The sequence below is a fragment of the Pongo pygmaeus genome, chromosome 4 (genome assembly GCF_028885625.2).
Source record: "Pongo pygmaeus isolate AG05252 chromosome 4, NHGRI_mPonPyg2-v2.0_pri, whole genome shotgun sequence".
NCBI classification, from domain to species: domain Eukaryota; kingdom Metazoa; phylum Chordata; class Mammalia; order Primates; family Hominidae; genus Pongo; species Pongo pygmaeus.
Window position 1 is genome coordinate 158,489,451 of NC_072377.2, and position 24,374 is coordinate 158,513,824.

At 41.9% G+C, this 24,374-nt stretch overlaps 1 protein-coding gene across 3 annotated transcripts in view; it reads left to right on the top strand.

The window, feature by feature from the left end:
- GRIA1 (glutamate ionotropic receptor AMPA type subunit 1) overlaps positions 1 to 24,374 on the top strand; it is a 321,128-nt gene that overhangs the window by 187,728 nt on the left and 109,026 nt on the right. For all 3 annotated transcript variants that reach the window (XM_054488755.2, XM_054488754.2, XM_063665293.1), the window contains exons 8-9: positions 6,666 to 6,770; positions 24,145 to 24,255. In XM_054488755.2, the coding sequence (XP_054344730.1) occupies positions 6,666 to 6,770; positions 24,145 to 24,255 (216 nt within the window). The remainder of the gene's footprint in view (positions 1 to 6,665; positions 6,771 to 24,144; positions 24,256 to 24,374) is intronic.

Here is a 24,374-nt window from a genome sequence, read left to right on the forward strand (position 1 = left end):
GCCCTTGCTTATGAGCATTGACCTCTGGAGCCTTCCATACGTAGTCATGACTACTGTTCAGCAATGGCTTTTTCTAGACCCATCTCTTGAAATAGCCATGCCACCAGGGTGCTGGGTAAATCCTGATGGCATCCAGTCTTTGAAACCTGACGCTTGGAGGCTCAGGTCTCTACTGCCTTCACCTCTGGACTTCAGGTCACATAGTGGGAGAGAACCTGTGGTTTAGCTTGTGTTAGACCTGGGTTGTCCATAAGTTAGGACAAGAGGTCCAGCACAGCCTAACTGGAGGGCAAGCATGCTAGGGAGTTAAATTCTGAAAATAATGGTAATAATATGTATAGTGTGTTAAAGGCTTAGTATACACAAAGCTCTAAACATTTACACATATTATATCATTGGATCTTTGATATAACACCCTGAGGTAGGTAGTTTTATTAACTGTGCTTTGTAAATGGAGAAGCCGAGCTTCAGACAGGTTATAAAAATTCCCAAAGTTATACAGCTAGCTAGTGGTAAAGTTGGGACTCCAACCCACATTTAGATGATGCCTCCTTCTGTATGCTTCACTGCTCTGAAACCTCAAGGGCACGGCCAAACAGGGAAGACACAAGAGCTATGGCCCAGCCCCCAGCAGCACATGGCCTTGGGTAATATCTGTGCACCCCCTCCCCCTTCACTCCGCTGTAATTTCCCTAGCAGCAGAATGAAGATAATCAGCTGCCTGCCTGCCCCCTGCCTGCCATCTAAGGAGTCATTCAGAATATTAATGAACCCACATCTTGGAGGCCCTCAGCGCTCCAGGAAGGATGCTCATATGTTGCCTTCTGGATGGCGGAGCAGACTCAACTCCCCAAGTCGGGTTCTTAACATAGGGGAGGTAATAGGCATTTGAGAATATGATTTTTTAAAAGAAATCTGTAGATTATTTTTCTTAGAAAAATGCATATATGTACATACATAATTTCTGCATGACCAGGAGTAGAGAGAACATAGATACTCCTAGAATCCATCCCAGGGCTTCAAATTTAGAATACCTCCCCTAAATAGTAATCATCTCTCTTAGTCTTTGTTTTTGCAACCTGCCAGTCAACAATCAAGCACATGGAAGTGAAGGTATGCTCAGAACTTTGCTAGATGGGGTCTGGGGTTGGGTGGGCAATGGAGTTTAAGACGCAGTCCTGCCTTTAAGGGCTAACACAGGTGGGCTTATGGTGCTGCGGATGGTCAGAGCAGAATGCCATCACTGAGGAATGCAGACATCAGCAAGCCTTTCTGTAGGAATGTGACTGGCCTTTCAATAGGCTGACCACTTTATTATCCAAAATCTATCATCCAAACGGGAACACTTAGAAGTGAAAGGAAAAACTACTATCAATTATTCCAGAACAAGAGGACCAGAACTGTCCTGCGTTAGTCTATGTGCATTGTTATAAAGAAATACCTGAAACTGGATAATGTATAAAGAAAAAGGTTTTGTTTTAGCTAATAGTTTTGTAGGCTGCACACAAAATATACTGCCGGCATCTATTTTGGTGAAGACCTCAGGAAGCTTCCAATCATGGCAGAGTGTAAAGGAAGAGACAGTATGTCACGTGGTAAGAGAAGGAGCACAATAGATAAGGGAGGAGGTGCCAGGCTCTTTTACACAACCAGCTCTCATGAGAACTGAGTAAGAACTTATTCATTACCATGGGGAGGGCACCAAGCCATTCAGGAAAGTTCCACCCCCATGATGCAAACACCTCCCACCAGGCACCACCTCCAACGTCCAGGGTCATATTTTAACATGAGACTTGGAGGGGACAAATATCCAAACTATATCACGTCCCAGGCAAACTGAGATGGGTGGTAATGGAACCCTTAAATGTATGGTAAATTTGAACATGGAGTAAATTGGGTTTTGGAGGTTCTGGATGGGGATGTCAATGATACCCAGCAAGAGACGAGGTAGGGTGAGGGTACAAGCAAGGACTTGTACGTGTCACATTGGCCTGTTAGGGAATTAGGAATAGAAGAGCTGGGTTCCAACCGTGGCTCCACGCAGCACTATGTGGGGGATCTTGGACTAATTGCTTGCCTTTTCCAGATCTGGATTTTTCCTGTCTGCTAAACAGACATAATCCTCCTAGTGCTGCCTCCCCGACTGGCTTGTCACAGGGCTCAGAATTTTAAGAAAGCATTGTGCTTGTGGGCCGGGCATCGTGGCTCACGCCTGTAATCCCAGCACTTTGGGAGGCTGAGGCGGGCAGATCACGAGGTCAGGAGTTCGAGACCAGCCTGGCCAACATAGTGAAACCCTGTCTCTACTAAAAATACAAAAAATTAGCGGGGTGTGGTAGCAGGCACCTGTAATTCCAGCTACCTGGGAGGCTGAGACAGGAGAATCACTTGAACCCAGGAGGCGGAGGTTGCAGTGAGCCGAGGTTGTGCCACTGCATACCACACCAGCCTGGGCAACAGTGTGAGACTACGTAAAAAAAAAAAAGCATCATGCATATGTTTCTTTGAACTTCAGGGAGGCTGCATGAGACAGTCAGAACCAAGATTATTCTTCCCATGACTCAGGTAGGAAAGTGAAGCTTAGAAGGGTCCTGAGATTTGCTCTGGCCAGAGTACCTAGGATGTGACCCAGCAAGGACCTAGCTTAGAGGCCTCACAACCAGTGAGCATCCAGAAGGAAGGATCCACCTGAGGGCAACTGCAAAGGGATACAGGAGCCCTGCGTCCAGTTTGACTGCTCAGCTGTCTTCTTCAGGACCACCTTTCAGGATCCAATGAGGGCAGGGGAGAGGAGTCACTGTTGACATCTGACAAAGATTCTTTGCTTGAGTGAATTTAGTCAGGCTTCTGAACCTTCTCCTAGGCCCATCTGTGCAATTCTTGTAAAATCTAGTTTTGGCAAAAAACTTGCTAAGTCGATTTAGCAAGAACCCTGTCCACCACGTCCACCCCCTTTGCCATGATCATCTTCTTCAGCCCCCACCATCCGCCAGATTATGTCGGATCATCCTGGTCCATCTTCAGCAAGAATCCTCTTAGGCCATTTTAGCCAGAATTCCTCTTAACCCCGATGCTTGCTGTTAGTAATTTCCTATCCACTGACCCCCACCCTGCTCCTTGGCTATATATTCCCACTGGCCCATGCTCTATTCGGAGTTGAGCGCAATCTCTCTCCACCTCTGCAAGACCCGTTGCAGGGGTCTCTATATCTATTGCTATGATTCTGAATGAAATCTTCTTCACTGTGCTTTAACAAGTGTGCTGATTAATTTTTTCTTTAACACAGCTGAAGTAATAGAGACATTAACCCTCATTCTCAGCACCAAGCAGGAAAGGAAATATATGCTTCAGCCTCCCACCAGCAGCAGACTCTGAGCTGGCACCCAGTACCCTTTACAGGAAGCCCAAGGTTAATTATCCATCTTTCATGGAGGGAGTTGAGGGCACCAGGATGGCGACAGGAGTTCCGGGAGCAGGAACCAAGAAGAAGTGCCTGGGCTCCATCAATCTGACCTCAGTCACCCTGGGATGGGGGGGAGAGAGGGATAAGTGCCCAGATCCCAGAGCTCAAACCTGATGGATGGGGACAGTGGTTTCAAGATACACATTTCTGAGAAGCTTCTTCCTCTGACTCTGAGTCCTGACTCTCCTTGATAAATGGTTTGGGGCTGAGCCATCCTCTTGAACTCTCCTTGCTCTGCCATCATGGAATGATGTTTCTGGGATGTCTCTTTCCCATTCTCTGTTACTTTGTTTTATCTCAGTGCATGTAAGACTTGGCTTCCCCAACTAGATACTAAGAGCCTTCAGTTACCCTTGACCTCTCAATGACTTACTGTGAATCCTGGAGTCAAGCGCCATCAGCTCTAAGTCTCAACAATCTCGTCTGTGTAACAGGCAAAATAACCTCTGCTCTGGCTACTCACTGGGTTTCTGTGAACATGAAATAAGCAGCTTCTTGTGAGATCACCGTGATAGTGCAAGGGGTCCTTGGGTCACTAGAACTGTGCAGGTAGGACCCTTGACCTTATTGGAAACTGAGGAAGGCAGTAAAATTGTCAGTGACATGATCCTTCTTTCTTCTGAAAGAGTCCCCTTGTCTTAGACCACCTACCAGCTCCAAGGCCTCAATTTTAGATTTTGTTTTTCATAACTTTTACCCACTCTACACAGCACAGTAGTAGTAGTCATCATTATCATCATTATTATCATCTAAATAATATAAACTATGCATTGAAAACTTATGTCCCAGACAATGTGCTAAGTACTTCTTGGAGGAGGAAACCAAGAAGCAGATAGTTTGAGCAAGGAACCTATGGTCATACAGTTAAAATGAGCAGAGCACGACCTGGGAAATGCCCAGCAGCAATAGCAGAAAGCAGGTAGAAAACACTACATTGCACATTTTTGCGTTGTCCTCCTGAAGCCTAGCACAATAGCACTGGCCTGTGTTTCGGTGAACACTTGGTACCTTAAGTGAAGATACCAGAAGTTACCAGAAGCTCCAGATTTTAGACCTGCCTCTGCCACTGGTTAGTCACAAGACTTGAGCAGATCACTTTACTTCCCAGAGTTTGGCATCTCCCAAGTAAATAAAGATCATAATCTCTAAATGGCATACTTCAGGGGGTTCCCGTGACTAGAGATGAAATAATATGTGTGCAAGTGTGTCATAAACATGAAGTTTTTAGAAAGTAATGTTAATATTAAGTATCACCATTAGCAACAATAATAATAACAGCTGGCATTTTTTGAATACTCACCGTGCACCAAGCATTGATCAAAAAAATCTCATTTAATCCTTAGAACAACCTTAAGACATAATTAACTCTAATTGGTTCCATTAAACAAATAAGAAACTTAGTCATAGAGAGATTATGTGCTCTGCCATACTAATATGCCACGCTGATTATTAGTATGAAAATTGAGACTGAGGCTGAAAAGTAGATGCCTATTTGGATTATTAATGACACTTTCAGTTTGGGCAAATCAGTCTACCAGTCTACCATCTGCACATCTATCCAAGTCTGTTTTTTTGGAATGAGTCACTTACATGGTACCCACCAAACTAACACTATCTTGAACTGGAAATAAGGGAACACTAAAGATTGGCAAGAGATTACTGAGGTGATAAGAAGGTGAAGTTGCTGATGGACTGGAATTGCTCCTTTCTTTTACTCTTTGTAGTAGAATCTGTACTTTGTTTTCTCTCTGAAAAGCAAAGATAGCCCAGACATTTATGGAGCTGGGGATTTCTCCAGATTTCATCTAAGAAAATAAAGAGCGTGTTGTAAAATTTGCTCAGTGCTCTGGGCCTGTTGTGACCTCCTCACTGAGACTTCAAACCAGAAGATGACAAGAGGGTCAATCTCGAAACAGAAACACACACACATGCACACACACACGCATTCTCTCTCTCACTCTCAAACACACACAACCCCAAGCTCTTCTTATACCGTCTAACAACAGAGGAGCTAGCCACTGTCAGAAAAAAATATAAAACTCTGCAAAGCTTCCTTTTAAGCCATTTGAAGGGGGGAAATAAACAGTGCTGGGTCACAGGGTTGGATTTGTATTTGTAACAGGTAGACACCTCACCTCACTGGCCTTAGGCAAGAGGGATCTGAGGACACATGGTGGATCACTGTTAGGGAATGTGGTTGCTTGTACCTGAGCTGATGATACACAGCTAGACTCAGCCTCAGATTGAGAGTGGTCTTGGATGACATTTATCGGTCACCTACAGAGCAGCAAGCTCAACCTTAAATATCTTGGATCTCCATAGTGACCATTTGACTTTTGATATGAATTTGAAGATAGAAGGCCATGAAAGTTTGATTTGGCCCATTTGTGGAGAAGTCTCATGCGGCATATTTGAGGGTTCCAATACAATTTTATTTTAGCCAACTGAGATTTCATTAACACCTTGCATTCTCTTGTCTGAACACAATGGGTTCTCCCTAGGTGCTTTGAAGTTTTCACACCACTTTCACATTAGCAGTTATCATTTAAGATTTAAAAAAAAAAAAAAAAGGCAGAGATTTTTGGAAACTGAAGGCTTAGAGAGCTAAATTGCCTGAGGGAACTTGGCTATTAAGGAGTAAGCTGGGGTTAAATCCAAGTCTTTCAATTGCCAAGTATTTTATTCCCTGGACTCAGGAATAAAGAAGAAATTCTTAAAGGAATTAAGAAGCCATCCCCAAGCATAGCTTAAGGCTTCATTCATAAAGCTGGCTTCTTGTCCTGGGTCTTCTGACTCATTGGTGATGATGCACCATTTTCTTTCCTTTGCAGGCCCCCCATACTTTCTTCATCTTCAGATGTGTATCTGAGAAGGGCAGTGGTCATAGTGGTTGTGTGATGGGAGGTGTTTGGTTAGGGATGGTGCAGACATTTCACATTAGTATGCACTCTGACCCATTGTTAGTATTTGCCTAAAGAAATAGGTAAAAACAATTGTCAGGATGAATCCCAATTTAGGGAAAAGAGATCTCTAATGCATCCCTTGCCTGTGGCAAGGGAGTGAAGAGTTTTAGCATTCAGGATACTCTGAGACGTCGTTCCATGGAACATTCTTGGGTTCTGAATTTCTACTTCAGTGGAAAAAGCAAACACACATAAAGTACATCTGAGTTCACTGCCCACCATTTGGTTTTGTTTTCCAGGTGCGATTTGAAGGTTTGACAGGAAACGTGCAGTTTAATGAGAAAGGACGCCGGACCAACTACACGCTCCACGTGATTGAAATGAAACATGACGGCATCCGAAAGGTAAGGTCCCCCTTTACTTCCATTCTGCAGAGAGGAGAGGCTGAGCAGGGACTCTGGCCAGAGCTGAGGGCCTGTGAGTCTACCTTTTCTGGACTGGATCTTTGAAGAAACTCAGACAACACAGACTCTAAACTTGGCTCTGCCACTAACCAGCTGGGACGTTGGGCAAGTCTCGTTCTTCCTCTGAGAATCCATTCACTCATCTGCAAAATTGAGATTAAAAAAATCTCTACATTTGTCCCAGGATGCTTGTGAAAATCCAAGGTAGAGGAAAGCACTTCTAAAACATAAAGTAATTGATGTGTATAAAATGCCACTGCTATTCCTGAGGGATTCTAAACTAAGAACTTGAGAATGATGATTATTGATGAGGTTAACTATCTTTTCCTAATCGATACTTGGCCATATCCACTCTATTATTTATACAAAAGTAAGGGTGAAAATATATATGTTTACATATATGTATAATGTATAATATGTTTGCATATGAAAATTCTTAGAATAGCATTCAAATCCTTGGAATAACATTTCTAATTCTACCAGAACCTATGTGCCCGGGCCTCTGCCAATTTCTTCAGCCTTAACCCTTGATACTTCCTTCATCTCTCCACTCCAGTCATTCTATTTGACTTTCACCTCCTGAATACACCATGTTCTTTCTCATCATTGAGCGTTCATACACGTTTCCTCTGCCTGGGACTTCCTCCACCCATCTCCCTCCTCTTGCCTGCCAATCCCTCCTCAGCCTTCCACCCTCAAAGTAAAATGTCATTCCCCAGGGAAGCCTTCTCTGGCCTTTCTTATTATGCTTCATGGAAGCCTCTACTTCCCTGCTCACGGTCTTCATCACATTGCTAATTCCTTTTGGTGGCATGGCATAATGACTGGGAGGCATTGTACAGCATGGCATAGAGCTGGTAGGGTGCCATGGATCAGAATGCTGGCTCTGGAATTCTCAACACTGAATCCTGGCTTCACCACTTACTAGTCTGGGATTCCAGATAACTTATTTGAGCTCTTTTTGTTCCTTAATTCTCTTATCTAGTAAGTGGGGATCACCTTAACCATGCCAACCTCAAAGGGTCATTGAGAGGATTAAATGATCTAAGAGTGTGCAGAAGTTCTAAGTACTGGGCCTGGCCCATTGAAAGTTGGGTCTTAATCTCTCAGACTTAATGCTCTCTATGCCTGTGCTGTCAGATAACCTTGTCACTAGCCATATGTGGCTATTTAGGTTGAATTTTAAATAAATTACAATTTAAAAATCAGTTCTTCAGTTGCACTATCTACATGTCAAGTGCTCAGTAGCCACATGTGGCTAGTGGCTACCACATCAGGCAGCACAGATGTAGAACATTTACATCACTACAGAAAGTTCTACTTTAAAGTTCTCTTTGTACGCTCTCCGTCCTCACCTCCCTTAAACCTGTCTTCTCTGCTCTTGTGTCTAGAACCGCATCTTCTACCTCATAGCCAATCTTAACTCATCTCATTCATTAAGGCTATGTTAGTTATCTATTGCTGCCGTACAAATTACCACAAACAGTGACTTAAAACAACACAGATTTATCGTCTCACAATTCTGTAGGTCAGAAGTTTGACTTCAGTTTCACTGGACTAAAATCAAAGTGTTGGCAAGGCCATCTTTCTTCCTGGAGGCTCCAGAGTTAAATTTGTTTCTTTACCTTTTCCAGTTTCTTAAAGGCCACCTATATTCCTTGGCTCCCAGGTTACCGAGCTTTCTCCATATTCAAAACCAGCAATGTTACCTCTCTCTGACCCTTCTTCTATCATCACATCTTCTCGCTAACCACAGCCTTCCAGAGCCCATCTCCCATCTCTGACTGGGAGATCTCCTCCTTCAGGAATCAGCTACAGTAACCTGCCTTGACTTACAGCAGGTACCAAATAAGGGCACCCTATTTGGCTATGAATGTAGCCACTGGGAACGTATCCACTTTTCAGCAAACTTTTGGCATGTTGATTTTACACGGACACTCTTTCTGGGCTCAGAAACCCTTGAGAATGACACTTATCCAGAAATATTCCAAGTCTGAGTTCATTTTTGTTGTCCCATGGTCTTCTGATTTCTGCTGCTGGAGAAGACATTTGCTAGGTCACTTAGCTCTTATAACTTTCAATTTCCACATCTGTAAAACGGGCACAGATCATGTCTGCATTAGCACCTGATCACTGTTCAGTGAATGTTACCTGTGTTAGTGGTTTTTTTTGTTTTTTTTTTTCCAATATGTGATTATTTTTATTTTTTTTTTATTTTTTTATAGTTAACTTTTTTTTTGCTAATTTTTTTTCTTTTTATTATTATTATTATTATTATTATACTTTAGGCTCTATGGTACATCTGCGCAACGTGCAGGTTAAGTTACATATGTATACATGTGCCATGCTGGTGCGCTGCACCCACCAACTCGTCATCTAGCATTAGGTATATCTCCCAATGCTATCCCTCCCCGCTCCCCCCACCCCACAACAGTCCCCGAAGTGTGATGTTCCCCTTCCTGTGTCCATGTGTTCTCATTGTTCAATTCCCACCTATGAGTGAGAATATGCGGTGTTTGGTTTTTTGTTCTTGCGATAGTTTACTGAGAATGATGATTTCCAATTTCATCCATGTCCCTACAAAGGACGTGAACTCATCATTTTTTATGGCTGCATAGTATTCCATGGTGTCTATGTGCCACATTTTCTTAATCCAGTCTATCATTGTTGGACATTTGGGTTGGTTCCAAGTCTTTGCTATTGTGAATAATGCCGCAATAAACATACGTGTGCATGTGTCTTTATAGCAGCATGATTTATAGTCCTTTGGGTATATACCCAGTAATGGGATGGCTGGGTCAAATGGAATTTCTAGTTCTAGATCCCTGAGGAATTGCCACACTGACTTCCACAAGGGTTGAACTAGTTTACAGTCCCACCAACAGTGTAAAAGTGTTCCTATTTCTGCACATCCTCTCCAGCACCTGTTGTTTCCTGACTTTTTAATGATTGCCATTCTAACTGGTGTGAGATGGTATCTCATTGTGGTTTTGATTTGCATTTCTCTGATGGCCAGTGATGGTGAGCATTTTTTCATGTGTTTTTTGGTTGCATAAATGTCTTCTTTTGAGAAGTGTCTGTTCATGTCCTTCGCCCACTTTTTGATGGGGTTGTTTGTTTTTTTCTTGTAAATTTGTTGGAGTTCATTGTAGATTCTGGATATTAGCCCTTTGTCAGATGAGTAGGTTGCAAAAATTTTCTCCCATTTTGTAGGTTGCCTGTTCACTCTGATGGTAGTTTCCTTTGCTGTGCAGAAGCTCTTTAGTTTAATTAGATCCCATTTGTCAATTTTGGCTTTTCTTGCCATTGCTTTTGGTGTTTTAGACATGAAGTCCTTGCCCATGCCTATGTCCTGAATGGTATTGCCTAGGTTTTCTTCTAGGGTTTTTATGGTTTTAGGTCTAACATTTAAGTCTTTAATCCATCTTGAATTGATTTTTGTATAAGGTGTAAGGAAGGGATCCAGTTTCAGCTTTCTCCATATGGCTAGCCAGTTTTCCCAGCACCATTTATTAAATAGGGAATCCTTTCCCCATTGCTTGTTTTTGCCAGGTTTGTCAAAGATCAGATAGTTGTAGATATGTGGCATTATTTCTGACAGCTCTGTTCTGTTCCATTGATCTATATCTCTGTTTTGGTACCAGTACCATGCTGTTTTGGTTACTGCAGCCTTGTAGTATAGTTTGAAGTCAGGTAGCGTGATGCCGCCAGCTTTGTTCTTTTGGCTTAGGATTGACTTGGCGATGTGGGCTCTTTTTTGGTTCCATATGAACTTTAAAGTAGTTTTTTCCAATTCTGTGAAGAAAGTCATTGGTAACTTGATGGGGATGGCATTGAATCTGTAAATTACCTTGGGAAGGATGGCCATTTTCATGATATTGATTCTTCCTACCCATGAGCATGGAATGTTCTTCCATTTGTTTGTATCCTCTTTTATTTCCTTGAGCAGTGGTTTGTAGTTCTCCTTGAAGAGGTCCTTCACATCCCTTGTAAGTTGGATTCCTAGGTATTTTATTCTCTTTGAAGCAATTGTGAATGGGAGTTCACTCATGATTTGGCTCTCTGTTTGTCTGTTATTGATGTATAAGAATGCTTGTGATTTTTGTACATTGATTTTGTATCCTGAGACTTTGCTGAAGTTGCTTATCAGCTTAAGGAGATTTTGGGCTGAGACAATGGGGTTTTCTAGATATACTATCATGTCATCTGCAAACAGGGACAATTTGACTTCCTCTTTTCCTAATTGAATACCCTTGATTTCCTTCTTTTGCCTAATTGCCCTGGCCAGAACTTCCAACACTATGTTGAATAGAAGTGGTGAGAGAGGGCATCCCTGTCTTGTGCCAGTTTTCAAAGGGAATGCTTCCAGTTTTTGCCCATTCAGTATGATATTGGCTGTGGGTTTGTCATAAATAGCTCTTATTATTTTGAGATACGACCCATCAATACCTAATTTATTGAGAGTTTTTAGCATGAAGGGTTGTTGAATTTTGTCAAAGGCCTTTTCTGCATCTATTGAGATAATCATGTGGTTTTTGACTTTGGTTCTGTTTATATTCTGGATTACCTTTATTGATTTGCGTATATTGAACCAGCCTTGCATCCCAGGGATGAAGCCCACTTGATCATGGTGGATAAACTTTTTGATGTGCTGCTGGATTCTGTTTGCCAGTATTTTATTGAGGATTTTTGCATCAATGGTCATCAAGGATATTGGTCTAAAATTCTCTTTTTTTGTTGTGTCTCTGCCAGGCTTTGGTATCAGGATGATGCTGGCCTCATAAAATGAGTTAGGGAGGATTCCCTCTTTTTCTATTGATTGTAATAGTTTCAGAAGGAATGGTACCAGCTCCTCCTTGTACCTCTGGTAGAATTTGGCTGTGAACCCATCTGGTCCTGGACTTTTTTTGGTTGGTAAGCTATTGATTATTGCCACAATTTCAGCTCCTGTTATTGGTCTATTCAGAGATTCAACTTCTTCCTGGTTTAGTCTTGGGAGGGTGTATGTGTTGAGGAATTTATCCATTTCTTCTAGATTTTCTAGTTTATTTGCGTAGAGGTGTTTGTAATATTCTCTGATGGTAGTTTGTATTTCTGTGGGATTGGTGGTGATATCCCCTTTATCATTTTTTATTGCATCTATTTGATTCTTCTCTCTTTTTTTCTGTATTAATCTTGCTAGCGGTCTATCAATTTTGTTGATCCTTTCAAAAAACCAGCTCCCGGATTCATTGATTTTTTGAAGGGTTTTTTGTGTCTCTATTTCCTTCAGTTCTGCTCTGATTTTAGTTATTTCTTGCCTTCTGCTAGCTTTTGAATGTGTTTGCTCTTGCTTTTCTAGTTCTTTTAATTGTGATGTTAGGGTGTCAATTTTGGATCTTTCCTGCTTTCTCTTGTGGGCATTTAGTGCTATAAATTTCCCTCTACACACTGCTTTGAATGCATCCCAGAGATTCTGGTATGTTGTGTCTTGGTTCTCGTTGGTTTCAAAGAACAACTTTATTTCTGCCTTCATTTCGTTATGTACCCAGTAGTCATTCAGGAGCAGGTTGTTCAGTTTCCACATAGTTGAGCGGTTTTGAGTGAGATTCTTAATCCTGAGTTCTAGCTTGATTGCACTGTGATCTGAGAGATAGTTTGTTATAATTTCTGTTCTTTTACATTTATTGAGGAGAGCTTTACTTCCAAGTATATGGTCAATTTTGGAATAGGTGTGGTGTGGTGCTGAAAAAAATGTATATTCTGTTGATTTGGGGTGGAGAGTTCTGTAGATGTCTATTAGGTCTGCTTGGTGCAGAGCTGAGTTCAATTCCTGGGTATCCTTGTTGATTTTCTGTTTCGTTGATCTGTCTAATGTTGACAGTGGGGTGTTAAAGTCTCCCATTATTAATGTGTGGGAGTCTAACTCTCTTTGTAGGTCACTCAGGACTTGCTTTATGAATCTGGGTGCTCCTGTATTGGGTGCATATATATTTAGGATAGTTAGCTCTTCTTGTTGAATTAATCCCTTTACCATTATGTAATGGCCTTCTTTGTCTCTTTTGATCTTTGTTGGTTTAAAGTCTGTTTTATCAGAGACTAGGATTGCAACCCCTGCCTTTTTTTGTTTTCCATTTGCTTGGTAGATCTTCCTCCATCCTTTTATTTTGAGCCTATGTGTGTCTCTGCACGTGAGATGGGTTTCCTGAATACAGCACGCTGATGGGTCTTGAGTCTTTATCCAATTTGCCAGTCTGTGTCTTTTAATTGGAGCATTTAGTCCATTTACATTTAAAGTTAATATTGTTATGTGTGAATGTGATCCTGTCATTATGATGTTAGCTGGTTATTTTGCTCATTAGTTGATGCAGTCTCTTCCTAGTCTCGATGGTCTTTACATTTCGGTATGATTTTGCAGTGACTGGTACTGGTTGTGCCTTTCCATGTTTAGCGCTTCCTTCAGGAGCTCTTTTAGGGCAGGCCTGGTGGTGACAAAATCTGTCAGCATTTGCTTGTCTGTAAAGTATTTTATTTCTCCTTCACTTATGAAGCTTAGTTTGGCAGGATATGAAATTCTGGGTTGAAAATTCTTTTCTTTAAGAATGTTGAATATTGGCCCCCACTCTCTTCTGGCTTGTAGGGTTTCTGCCGAGAGATCTGCTGTTAGTCTGATGGGCTTCCCTTTGATGGTAACCCGACCTTTCTCTGTGGCTGCCCTTAACATTTTTTCCTTCATTTCAACTTTGGTGAATCTGACAATTATGTGTCTTGGAGTTGCTCTTCTCGAGGAGTATCTTTGTGGCGTTCTCTGTATTTCCTGAATCTGAATGTTGGCCTGCCTTGCTAGATTGGGGAAGTTCTCCTGGATAATATCCTGCAGAGTGTTTTCCAACTTGTTTCCATTCTCCCCGTCACTTTCAGGTACACCAATCAGACGTAGATTTGGTCTTTTCACATAGTCCCACATTTCTTGGAGGCTTTGCTCGTTTCTTTTTATTCTTTTTTCTCTAAACTTCCCTTCTCGCTTCATTTCATTCATTTCATCTTCCAGGGCTGATACCCTTTCTTCCATTTGATCGCATCGGCTCCTGAGGCTTCTGCATTCTTCACGTAGTTCTCGAGCCTTGGTTTTCAGCTCCATCAGCTCCTTTAAGCACTTCTCTGTATTGGTTATTCTAGTTATACATTCTTCTAAATTTTTTTCAAAGTTTTCAACTTCTTTGCCTTTGGTTTGAATATCCTCCCGTAGCTCGGAGTAATTTGATCGTCTGAAGCCTTCTTCTCTCAGCTCGTCAAAGTCATTCTCCGTCCAGCTTTGTTCCGTTGCTTGTGAGGAACTGCGTTCCTTTGGAGGAGGAGAGGTACTCTGCTTTTTAGAGTTTCCAGTTTTTCTGCTCTGTTTTTTCCCCATCTTTGTGGTTTTATCTACTTTTGGTCTTTGATGATGGTGATGTACAGATGGGTTTTTGGTGTGGATGTCCTTTCTGTTAGTTTTCCTTCTAACAGACAGGACCCTCAGCTGCAGGTCTGTTGGAGTACCCGGCCGGCCGTGTGAGGTGTCAGTCTGCCCCTGCTGGGGGGTGCCTCCCAGTTAGGCTGCTCGGGGGTCAGGGGTCAGGGACCCACTTGAGGAGGCAGTCAGCCCGTTCTCAGATCTCCAGTTGCGTGCTGGGAGAACCACTGCTCTCCTCAAAGCTCAGATGGAAATGCAGAAAGCACCCGTCTTCTGCGTCGCTCACGCTGGGAGCTGTAGACTGGAGCTGTTCCTATTCGGCCATCTTGGCTCCTCCAATCTGTTAGTGGTTTTTAATAGCTATGGTAAATGTTGAAGAGGTAGCACAGGGCTGAAATCTGGAAAACATTGAGGTGGCTTGTTTATTTCTTTCAAAGCATTTAGCAGCTGCTGTTAAGAGTACTGCCTCTGGAAGGGACACCAAATATGTGACCATCCCCCCAAGGCCATCTTCCTTTCAGATTCTTTTTTTTTTTTTTGGAGACAGAGCCTTGCTCTGTCGCTCAGACTGGAGTGCAATGGCATGGTCTCGGCTCACTGCAACCTCCACCTCCCGGATTCCGGTGATTCTCCTGTCTCAGCCTCCCGAGTGGTTGGGATTATAGGTGCCCATCACCACACCTGGCTAATTTTTGTATTTTGGGTAGACACGGGGTTTCTCACAACGTTGGCCAGACTGGTCTCAAACTCCTGACCGTGTGATCCATTCACCTCGGCCTCCCAAAGTGCTGGGATTACAGGTGTGAGCCACCGCCCCCAGGCTTTTTTTCTTTATTTCTTTCTTTCTTTTTTGAGGCAGGGTCTCGCTCTGTTGCCCAGGCTGGAGTGCAGTGGTACGATCATAGCTCACTATAACCTCAAACTCCTGGGCTCAAGTGATCCTCCCACCTTGGCCTCCCAAAGTGCTGGGATTACAGGCATGAGCCACTGTCCCCAGCCCCTTTCTTTCAGATTCTGAGAACTGCTGGTATCACCCGCTACCTTGAAAATGAAAACATAGATGTAGCATTTTTGTGTAAGGCCAGAGCAGGCAAGCCTATTGCTCCTACATAGAAAATTGTTGACTGCAGACTTGGGCTTTTCCTCAGAATCCTCCGAATGGCCTTTTGCCCTCAGGGAAAAAAGAATATTGCTATTTCCTGGATAGAACAAATTGGCATTTCTACATTGTATGTGAGTAGTTATGTGTTTGCCATAATTAAAATATGGATGTTGAACTGTTTTCCCCAACTCTGGAGTAGTGGATAAGCTTAAAATATAGCAGATTATTTTCTACACATTAGTGGTCACTGGATATATTGGGGATATACTGAAGGTGCAACAAGTAAGAATAGAAGCCAGAGACTTCTACGCCATTTCTGCCATCATCCAACTGTGTGGCCTTCAGCGTGTCTCATAGTCTTTCTGGGTCTCTAAAATAAGTGAGAGACACTGGGCTGTGCAAAACTTAATTCCTCTCAGCTCTGACACCTTGGATGTCAGTGCCATCTGCTGCATTTTTACCATCCTCTCCCTACTCACATTGTTCCTCTCCTGGCTGGACTTCGGCTTCCTCTGTGAAAGTAGAGTTTCCACTGGGGCGTTCATCAATTGACAAACTGTCCTTTGGTATGAAATTCCCCAGTTGTTACTCCCAGAACCAGAGGCCCCAGCCCTTTGAGTTGACCCTAACTATTGCCCAGAGACTGTTGGGAGACTTTTTATCTCTTCAAGACTTGCTCTTCATCAAGAACTTCTCAGAAGTGGAGGCACTGTAGCAAGATTAATTGTTCTCAAGCCTCAGCAAATAGAAGAATTACTGGGAGGCCTTATTTAAAATGCAGATTCCTGGGTCCCAGCCCCTGGGTACTCTGTTTCTGGAGAACAGAGATGAAGCCTAGGAATCTGCACCTTCTTGAATCCTCCTCTCCAACCCACAGATTTTCTGGTTGATGCACTAAAGGGTTTGATAAGAATCACTGGCAACTACTAAGGAAAGAAGATGAAAGTAAAAGAAATACAAATAATATAATATAATATAATATAATTTATAATATAATTTACAAAAAAAGAAACACTGACAGGGTGGCTAAGAGCTTGGGCTTTAGAGGCAGACAGACCAGGATTTTAAGTCTCTGCTTTAGTCTTTACTAGGCACATGACCTTGACCACATTATTTAGCCTCTCTGCAAGTCATTACATCATCTCTAAAAGGGTGGTAATACTGTTTGCCTCCCAGGATCACTGTCAGGATTGAATAAGACAATGCCTGTTAACCCACTGCTTGTAGTAAGGGATTCAGAAAAGTAGCGCCTGGCATGTAGTGGACATTCAGCCCACATTTGTTTGCTTGTTTGCACTTTTAAACTCCCTTCTATAGGCCACAGGGATTTTATATCAGCATTGCATTTGGGGGAGTCAGGCTGTGTAAGCCTGTGGAATGGATAAATCAGCAAAGAGAAATAACAGAGTACCTTAAAATCCACGAGCAAATGGTTGTGCTTTAGTTTTCAGATCCCGGGGCTGTTTTTAAACTTACCTTTCAACGGCCAAATCCTTTCTTAGAATGTGGGCTTAAACATCCTTTGTTTACGGGGGATCTGCCTTTAAGAAAATCAATTCTTCACATCTGTGGCTTCAGGCTTTTTACTCAATCAGCCTCCTAACAAAGTAATTTCTCTGAGTTTCAAGGGTGACCTAGTTGTACTGATTTCAGTGAGCATTACATGGCCTTACCTGATTGTGTATAATAAAAAGGAGCTGTTTCTTCCAGATTTGGAGCCTCAGAGAAACTCTCCTGATCTTCAGGCCTATTTCCTGTTCACCCATGTGCCAATACACCCTCTAGGTACCTGGATACAATTTGACATCCCACGGAAATGTGTGTGTTCTAAGCATCCATTCATCATAAAGTTTAGGGGCTTCAGATACCAGGATGGGTACTTGCTCTACTAAAATGGGATCCTTAGGAAATCCCATTCAGGGATACCACTTCACTATGGGGTACTGATTTAGGGTCTCTATCTGAATAAAATATCTTGTCAAAATCTGGTAGAATCACAAATTCTGATAAATGGCTGCCCAGTGGAGAAGTCTAAGGAAAATTCTCTTATATTTTTCATCGAAGAACTGTATTGTTGATTTAACCATCTTTTCCCATCACCATTGTTCCTATAGCAATTTTTAGACTGGGTGGAGGCACCTACTTCTCATTTCAATTTGATTTGAGTGGCCCTGCCCTGCCCCAAGTTTATTATCCCCACTTCTGACCCTGTGTATAACTAGAATGAAAAGACTGGGCAGGAAACAAGACTAAAGGGACACAAAGTCCTGCTGATATCAAAAGTAATCTTCTAAAGTCCCAAAGAATTTATAGCTTCCCATTCCATATGCTTTTTGGAAGTTTTGCTTTAAATCCTTGTTACCCAGTTTTGACCATACTGAATCATGTTATAGCATCAGGTATAGATATAGCATCTCAGATATAGCCTCAACCTCACCACCTCTCTCCATTTCTACTGCTGAGCCCAGAGCCCAGGCCATCTTCCACACACCACACAGTAGTCTCCTTACCAGTCACGAGTCCTGCTATGTTCTTGCCCCTCTACAAGGCTACTTTTCCACCGCAAGAGCTAGGACAATAATTTTCAAATATATATCAGGTTATATGGCTCCTTTCCTTAAAACTTTTACCACCTTCCTGTTGCCAGTAAATATACAACGTGGCCCTCAGAGTCCTCAATGCTGCTTCCCTGTGGCATCAGCTCTCACTCCTCTTTCTCTAGCTCATTTCTCTGCAGTTACACTGGCATCTTTGCATTCCTTGAGCACAACCTCGCACTTTCCTCAAGTCAGTTGCATTATGCTATTCCTTTACCTGGCATTTTCTATCACTAGAGTTTCATGTGCTGTGTGCCTCCTTGTCATTCAGGTCTCAGTCCAAGTGAAGCCACCTTGGAAAGGATATCCCTGACCAAGCATTTTTAAAGTCACTCCCACTCACCCAGCTCACAGTCACAATTTCCTTTTTATTTGTACTTTTCATGGTGCTTATTCCTTCTGATATATTTTTGTTGGTTGATTGATCTAAATTGAGGTTGGCAAACTTCTGCCTACTGGCCAAATTCATCCCATCACCTATTTTTGTACAGCCCATGAGCTAATGGTTACATGTACATTTTTAAATGGTCATAATAAATCAAAAGAAGACCATTTTGTGACATATGAAAATTATGAGAGATTAAAATTTCAGTGTCCATAAAGTTTTTCTGGAACATAGCTATGCTCATTTGTTTATATATTATCTATATCTGCCTCTGCATGACAACAACAGAGATAAGTAGTGGCAACACAGACTATATGATCCACAAAGCCAAAGATATCTACCCTCTGGCCCTTTAGGATAAAGTTTGTCAACCCCTGGTCTGGATATGTATTTTCTTCATACTTCTCTACCTCCTAAATGTTCTAAAATGCCAGCTCTCTAAAAACAAGGACCATATTTGTATTTTTATTATATTCACAGTGCCTAGAATATACTGAAACAGAGTAAGCACGTACAAATAAAAGGTTGTTTATTACATGACTGGGAAGTTTATCAAATGTTTCTGGGCAATCAGAGAGCACACTACGCTATCCCATATTTCAAAAGATCTGCCAATAAGTAAGGGAAAAAAATGCCTGCAAATTTAATAAAATAACACCTCAAGGAGAACTCAGATAAAGTTACACATAAACTTATTTACTTTAAATCTTGTAAGTGTGTTAATTTAGATAACCCTAGGTGCTGTAACAGATAAACTCTGAAATCTCAGCTGTTTAATGCAAAAGAAGCTTTTTTTGTTTTGTTCACTCAGTGACCACTTTTTTGGCTGAGGGTTCTGGCTAAGACTCAGGCTCATGGACCCTCCACTGTCTACTTGGGTCTTTCTGGATTTCAACATCCAGCTAACAGATAGGAATGAAAGAAAATGGCAACTCTGCTGGAGATTTTTGGGGCATCAGCCTAGAAGAGATGCACATCACTTCTGTTGTATTCCATTGGCCAGAACCCAATTACTTGGCTCAACCAGAGGTAAAACAAGCTGGGAAATGTCATTGCTGGCTAGGTAGCCACTCTCCACCAATATCTCTACACCATGGAAGGAAAATAAGAATGCTTGGGAGTCAGCTAGTTATCTTGGCCACAATAGACAACTTAGTCTTTAAAAATTGATTCTAAAGAATCTTATTTTTTGAGGTAAGGGGCTGTGGTCTCAGAGGCAGCCTGGAGAGACCAATTTCTGAATTTGATTTGATGACTGTGCAATGTAGATCAATTGAATTTTCAGTTCTATGATCATCTCCTTTTAAGACTTTATCCACTTAAAAAATCTGATCTATCATCTAGATTCATTTTCTACATTCAAAGAATCTTTAGAGGTAGATGGAAAACAAGGAGATCAAAAATTATAACTGGCCCCAGGAGAAGACCTCTCACTGTCAGAATTGTTTAAATCCTCTCCTGACTGGTGGGCCCCAATCTTTACCAACTACTAACCCTGATTTACTTTCAGATAGAATCAAAGTTCCTGCATATCCTCAGTAGAGAATCAAAGTGCTGTGTAATAATCCAACCATTTCCCAAAGAAAGGAAAATTTGCTCTTATCTCCGAAGTGCAATGTCTCTTCAAAAATCTTTGTCAGCTTTCTTTTCATCAAACTGTGGAACCAGATTTCTCAGTCTACTAGCTTACATGAGGCATAGGCATGAGGCTGAGTATCACTCAGCCCACTGACCCTGGCAATATTATGTTTTATCTCCCTACAAAAGAGTTAGAAATAAAATAGGTTTGTTTACAACTTCTAACTATTCTACTAGCTTTTGATATGAAAGTACCTAGCATATAAGCCAAGCTATACAATATTTTTTAAGAGATCCCAATTTAACAGTAGTGCTAAAATTAATAAGTAGTGCTAGCTTTGAAGGACCACTATCCTTAAAAATTAAAGTATCTTTCTAAGCCATATACATCTGGCTTGAACAGATTCATCTTGCTTTTTTTTTTCCTATCTTGTATGAAAACCTTGGGATTTTACAGCAGTGTTTTATAATTTTTAAACCACTTACCCTGAACATTCTATATGTAAAGAAGGGTTATATTGTCAAGTGAATTTCAAAATGCTCTGTAATACATGCTTCTTTTGCAGATAATGTTCAATAGCAAATTGAAAACAGAAATGTCTTGTAGTATAGAAACCTGTTAACCTTCAACTAGGCACTACCCTAATGAATATCATTTTTTAGCTTACTGACAATATGAACCGTGCACTATGCTAATTGTTTTACGTGCATTAACTAATGTAGTTCTCATAGCAGCCCATGAGGCAGGTACTGTTGTTATATCCACTCTATAGATCAGGGACTGAGGAACACGGAGGTCGGGTAACTTGCTCAAGCTGATAGTTGGTAATTAGGAAAGCCTAGCTTTTAAACCAGGTCTGGCCTGAGGCCAGAGACCAATATCTTGACCACTGGGCTCCCTCTTTTTTAAAATAACACATCTTAATACTCAGTGGCTTTTAGAGGAATTGGTTGCATGTCAAAGGAAGCAACTTCCTTTCTACTGATGGTTGTGCAGTTTGAGTAGGAATATTTAAACCTGTGGACTAATTGTGAAGAAGGAAGAAGAAAGAGAGGAAGGAAAGGAGGAAGAATAGGAGGAAGGAAGGGAGAAAGGATGGATGAGCAGGAAGAAAATGAACAAGAAGGAGGAGAAAGGGAAAAGAAAAAAAAAAACCTTAGCACCATCTATGAGGGGATAAATCATATTTGACAGATATTTTCCCAGGTTTGTATTGATTTTATTAAATAATCTTACCTTTGAGGTCCACAAGACCTGGGTTCTATGTCCTGCCACTAATCTACTATATAACCTATTATTTTGTTAGATCATTTAATCTCCCTAAACCTAAGTTTTCCTATCTGTAAAGCAGAGAAAATAATCCTAAGCCTGCCTGCACTATTTGCATACTGTAAAGATGTTATAAAAGTACTGTGGAGATTTAAAAAACAAAACAATACCAAAGCAGAAAACTTTACATCATAATATACTACCAGAGTGCTTTTAAACATCTATTTTCCAGCTACAAGGCTCCTTGTAAAAGGCAACTCTTGAGGGGAATCCCAATAAGTGAAATAGATAAAAAGCAGAGCTGACCATTGGAGCAAGGATGAGGAAGCCAGAGGTCTCTCCTCTTCACTGCCCCTCACCACCTTCCATGAGCGGTGCAGGGCCCCACAAGTCTCTTAGGGTTCCCTAGAACATGGTCCTTGCAAAAGCGAGGGAACTGAGACCACACTGTCTTGAGCAAATCCTGTGGTCTCTGAGCCTCTGCTTCTCCCTGTGAAAAAGGAAAAAGTTGGACAAAATGATTCTTCAGTCCCCTTCCAGTTCTGACATTCTAGAAACATGAGTTTCTGGTTCTTCTGTCATTAGAAAGCAATATCTCCTTCCACCTTAACTAACAGCATCCTCACAGGGAACATGATACACATGCCTACACTGAGGGTAAGCCTCCATGCAGTATCCTGAGAGACATGCTCCCCGCCCGACCTCCAAGCTGTCTCAGCATCGATAGGGTGCACCAAGTCCATGCTGGGTCACTGCTGCCTGGATGCATTCATTCTCTCCACAAACATTTCCTGAGCTGCTTCTCTGGGAAAAGATGTGCTGGACTAAGACAGGAACTCTGGAACAAATACGTTTATTTCAGTCTTGTCCATGAGAAACTCATAGCACCATGGAGAGATGGGGACAGACACACAAACAGCTAGACCCAATGTTCTAATGGGAAGGTACACAAGGCACTCAGGGTTGTCTGGCATGCAGGGGGCACGGCCCTGGAGTTGGTCTCCCTGGCTCAGATCCTGGCTCCATGGCTACCCTGTGGCCTTGGGAAAGTTACTTCACTTTCCACATCTCACTTTCTGCATACTTTAAATTGAAAGGATAATTAACTACCCACTTTGCAAGTTTTGTGAGGATGAAAGGAGTTAAAACATAAAAAGCACTTTAAAAAGTCCTTGAAATGCAAGCATTCGGTAAATGATAACTAATATGATTTCAAGTCCAGAGCCCAATCACTTCTTAGGAAGAACAGCATAGTGGCTAAATGCAGCCTCTGGAGAAAGATTGTCAGGGTTCCAGGACGAGCTTGACCACTTTGCAGCTACTTCACCTAGGGCAAGTTAACACACTCCCACAAGCCAGACGAAATGGCATGAAAACTGTTGAACACTTAGCCTCTGACATAGCAAGAGCATCATCAGTGCTGGCAATTATTGTTGTTAATGGCTGCGAGATTACAGGAAAAACTATTTCCAACTGAAGTAACTGGGAAAGACATGAAGGTGAAGGTGACATTTCAGCTGACCATTTGGCAAGTGCCTCAGTTTTTGTGAGCCTACGCTGAGTTCTGGCTGTTGATAGACCTGTTCATCCCTCTGCATATGCACTTCTAGTTCTCTTTCCTTTTTCCTTTGTCTCTAGAGCCAGCAGAATGATCACAAAACAAAACACAATTGTCTAAAGCAAATAGAGATTAGAGACAGAGATAAAGAGAGATAAGTATAGGAGGTATAGCTTTAGGGTGTGTGTATATGTGTGTGTGTGTGTGTGTGTGTGTGTGTGTGTGTGTGTGTATTAGTCAAGTCATTCTGCTGTTTCCAAACTTTCAATGATCCCCTGTTGCCTTGAGGTGTAGTCTACACTGCTTAGCCTGGCCTTCAAAGCCATCTGCTACCTATACCCAGATACCTACTGCCCTTTTGGGCTAACTCTATCTTCCACCCAGGACCCACAGAACTTAAACACCTGGGCAGATTCCTGTCTTCATATCTTGGCTCATATTCTCCCTAACCTGAAAGGTTTTGGTCCAGACCATTCATCTCTCATGATGATAAGCCCTGATTCCTCCTGTTGCATTTTTCCCTGCATAAGATCCCACACTTGGCTTTTGCTTCTCTGAGCTCCTTAGGCCCACTCACTTGTCACTTCTGCGGCCATGTCATGTCTTCCCATGGTAGGCCAGAGGCGTTCTCAGAGCGAGGCCTATCTCTCAAACTTCTTTGCATCTCGTCAACCCTGCCTGACAACAAGCAACACTAATGTTTTAGCTCAGAGCCTTGCGCACGATAGCAATTCAATTAATATTTCTTGAAAGACCTTGGAAAATGAATTAGTATAAATAACCTACTCAAATTTGAAAAATTAATATTGTCAACCATAATTTTTAGGCACTCCTATATATTCAATATTGTAATAGTTTATACTTGGAGACAGAAGAAATTTTTAAAAATAAAGGATAAACAACCATCATAGGAAGTTAAATCTAGATGGAAAAATACAGTTAACCTAAAAATAAAGTAAAAGAATGTAATGTTTAAATCATATGATTCCAACTATTGTTCAGAATGAGTTCACTGAAGGGCAGTGTTAGTAGACATGGGGGAAAGAGGGGTTTGGCCCTGTGAACAATTTCAGGGAATTAAATCCCATGGTCCTGGCTTGCATTGTACAAAGCAGACTGGCTGTGTAAACAGTTAAGCCCTTATCCCTCGGAGGTGGCAATTTCCAAACTGAACCAATTATTGTGGGGATTTTCCCTGGGAGCAAAATTGGGGGCACCTGAAAAGCACTGTGCTTCTTATTGTTTCTGTTTACCAATATTTTAGAGCTTGGTGTGTCCAATTCTTCATGAGCTCCTTACTTTCCTGTCTCTGGTATTGACTGGGTGACCCAGAGTAGGCCAGTTCAGAGGAGGCTGGCCCACCTGACACCTCCACTCTCTTCGCATTAACAGATCGGTTACTGGAATGAAGATGATAAGTTTGTCCCTGCAGCCACCGATGCCCAAGCTGGGGGCGATAATTCAAGTGTTCAGAACAGAACATACATCGTCACAACAATCCTAGTGAGTACTCAGTCCTTCATCAAGGTTACTTGGGATTCAAGCTAGGCCAGCACAAGGGTTTTCCACCAGGACTGAAAGCTGGCCTTTCTTCTTGCCAAAACTGTGTAATAGATAAAAGC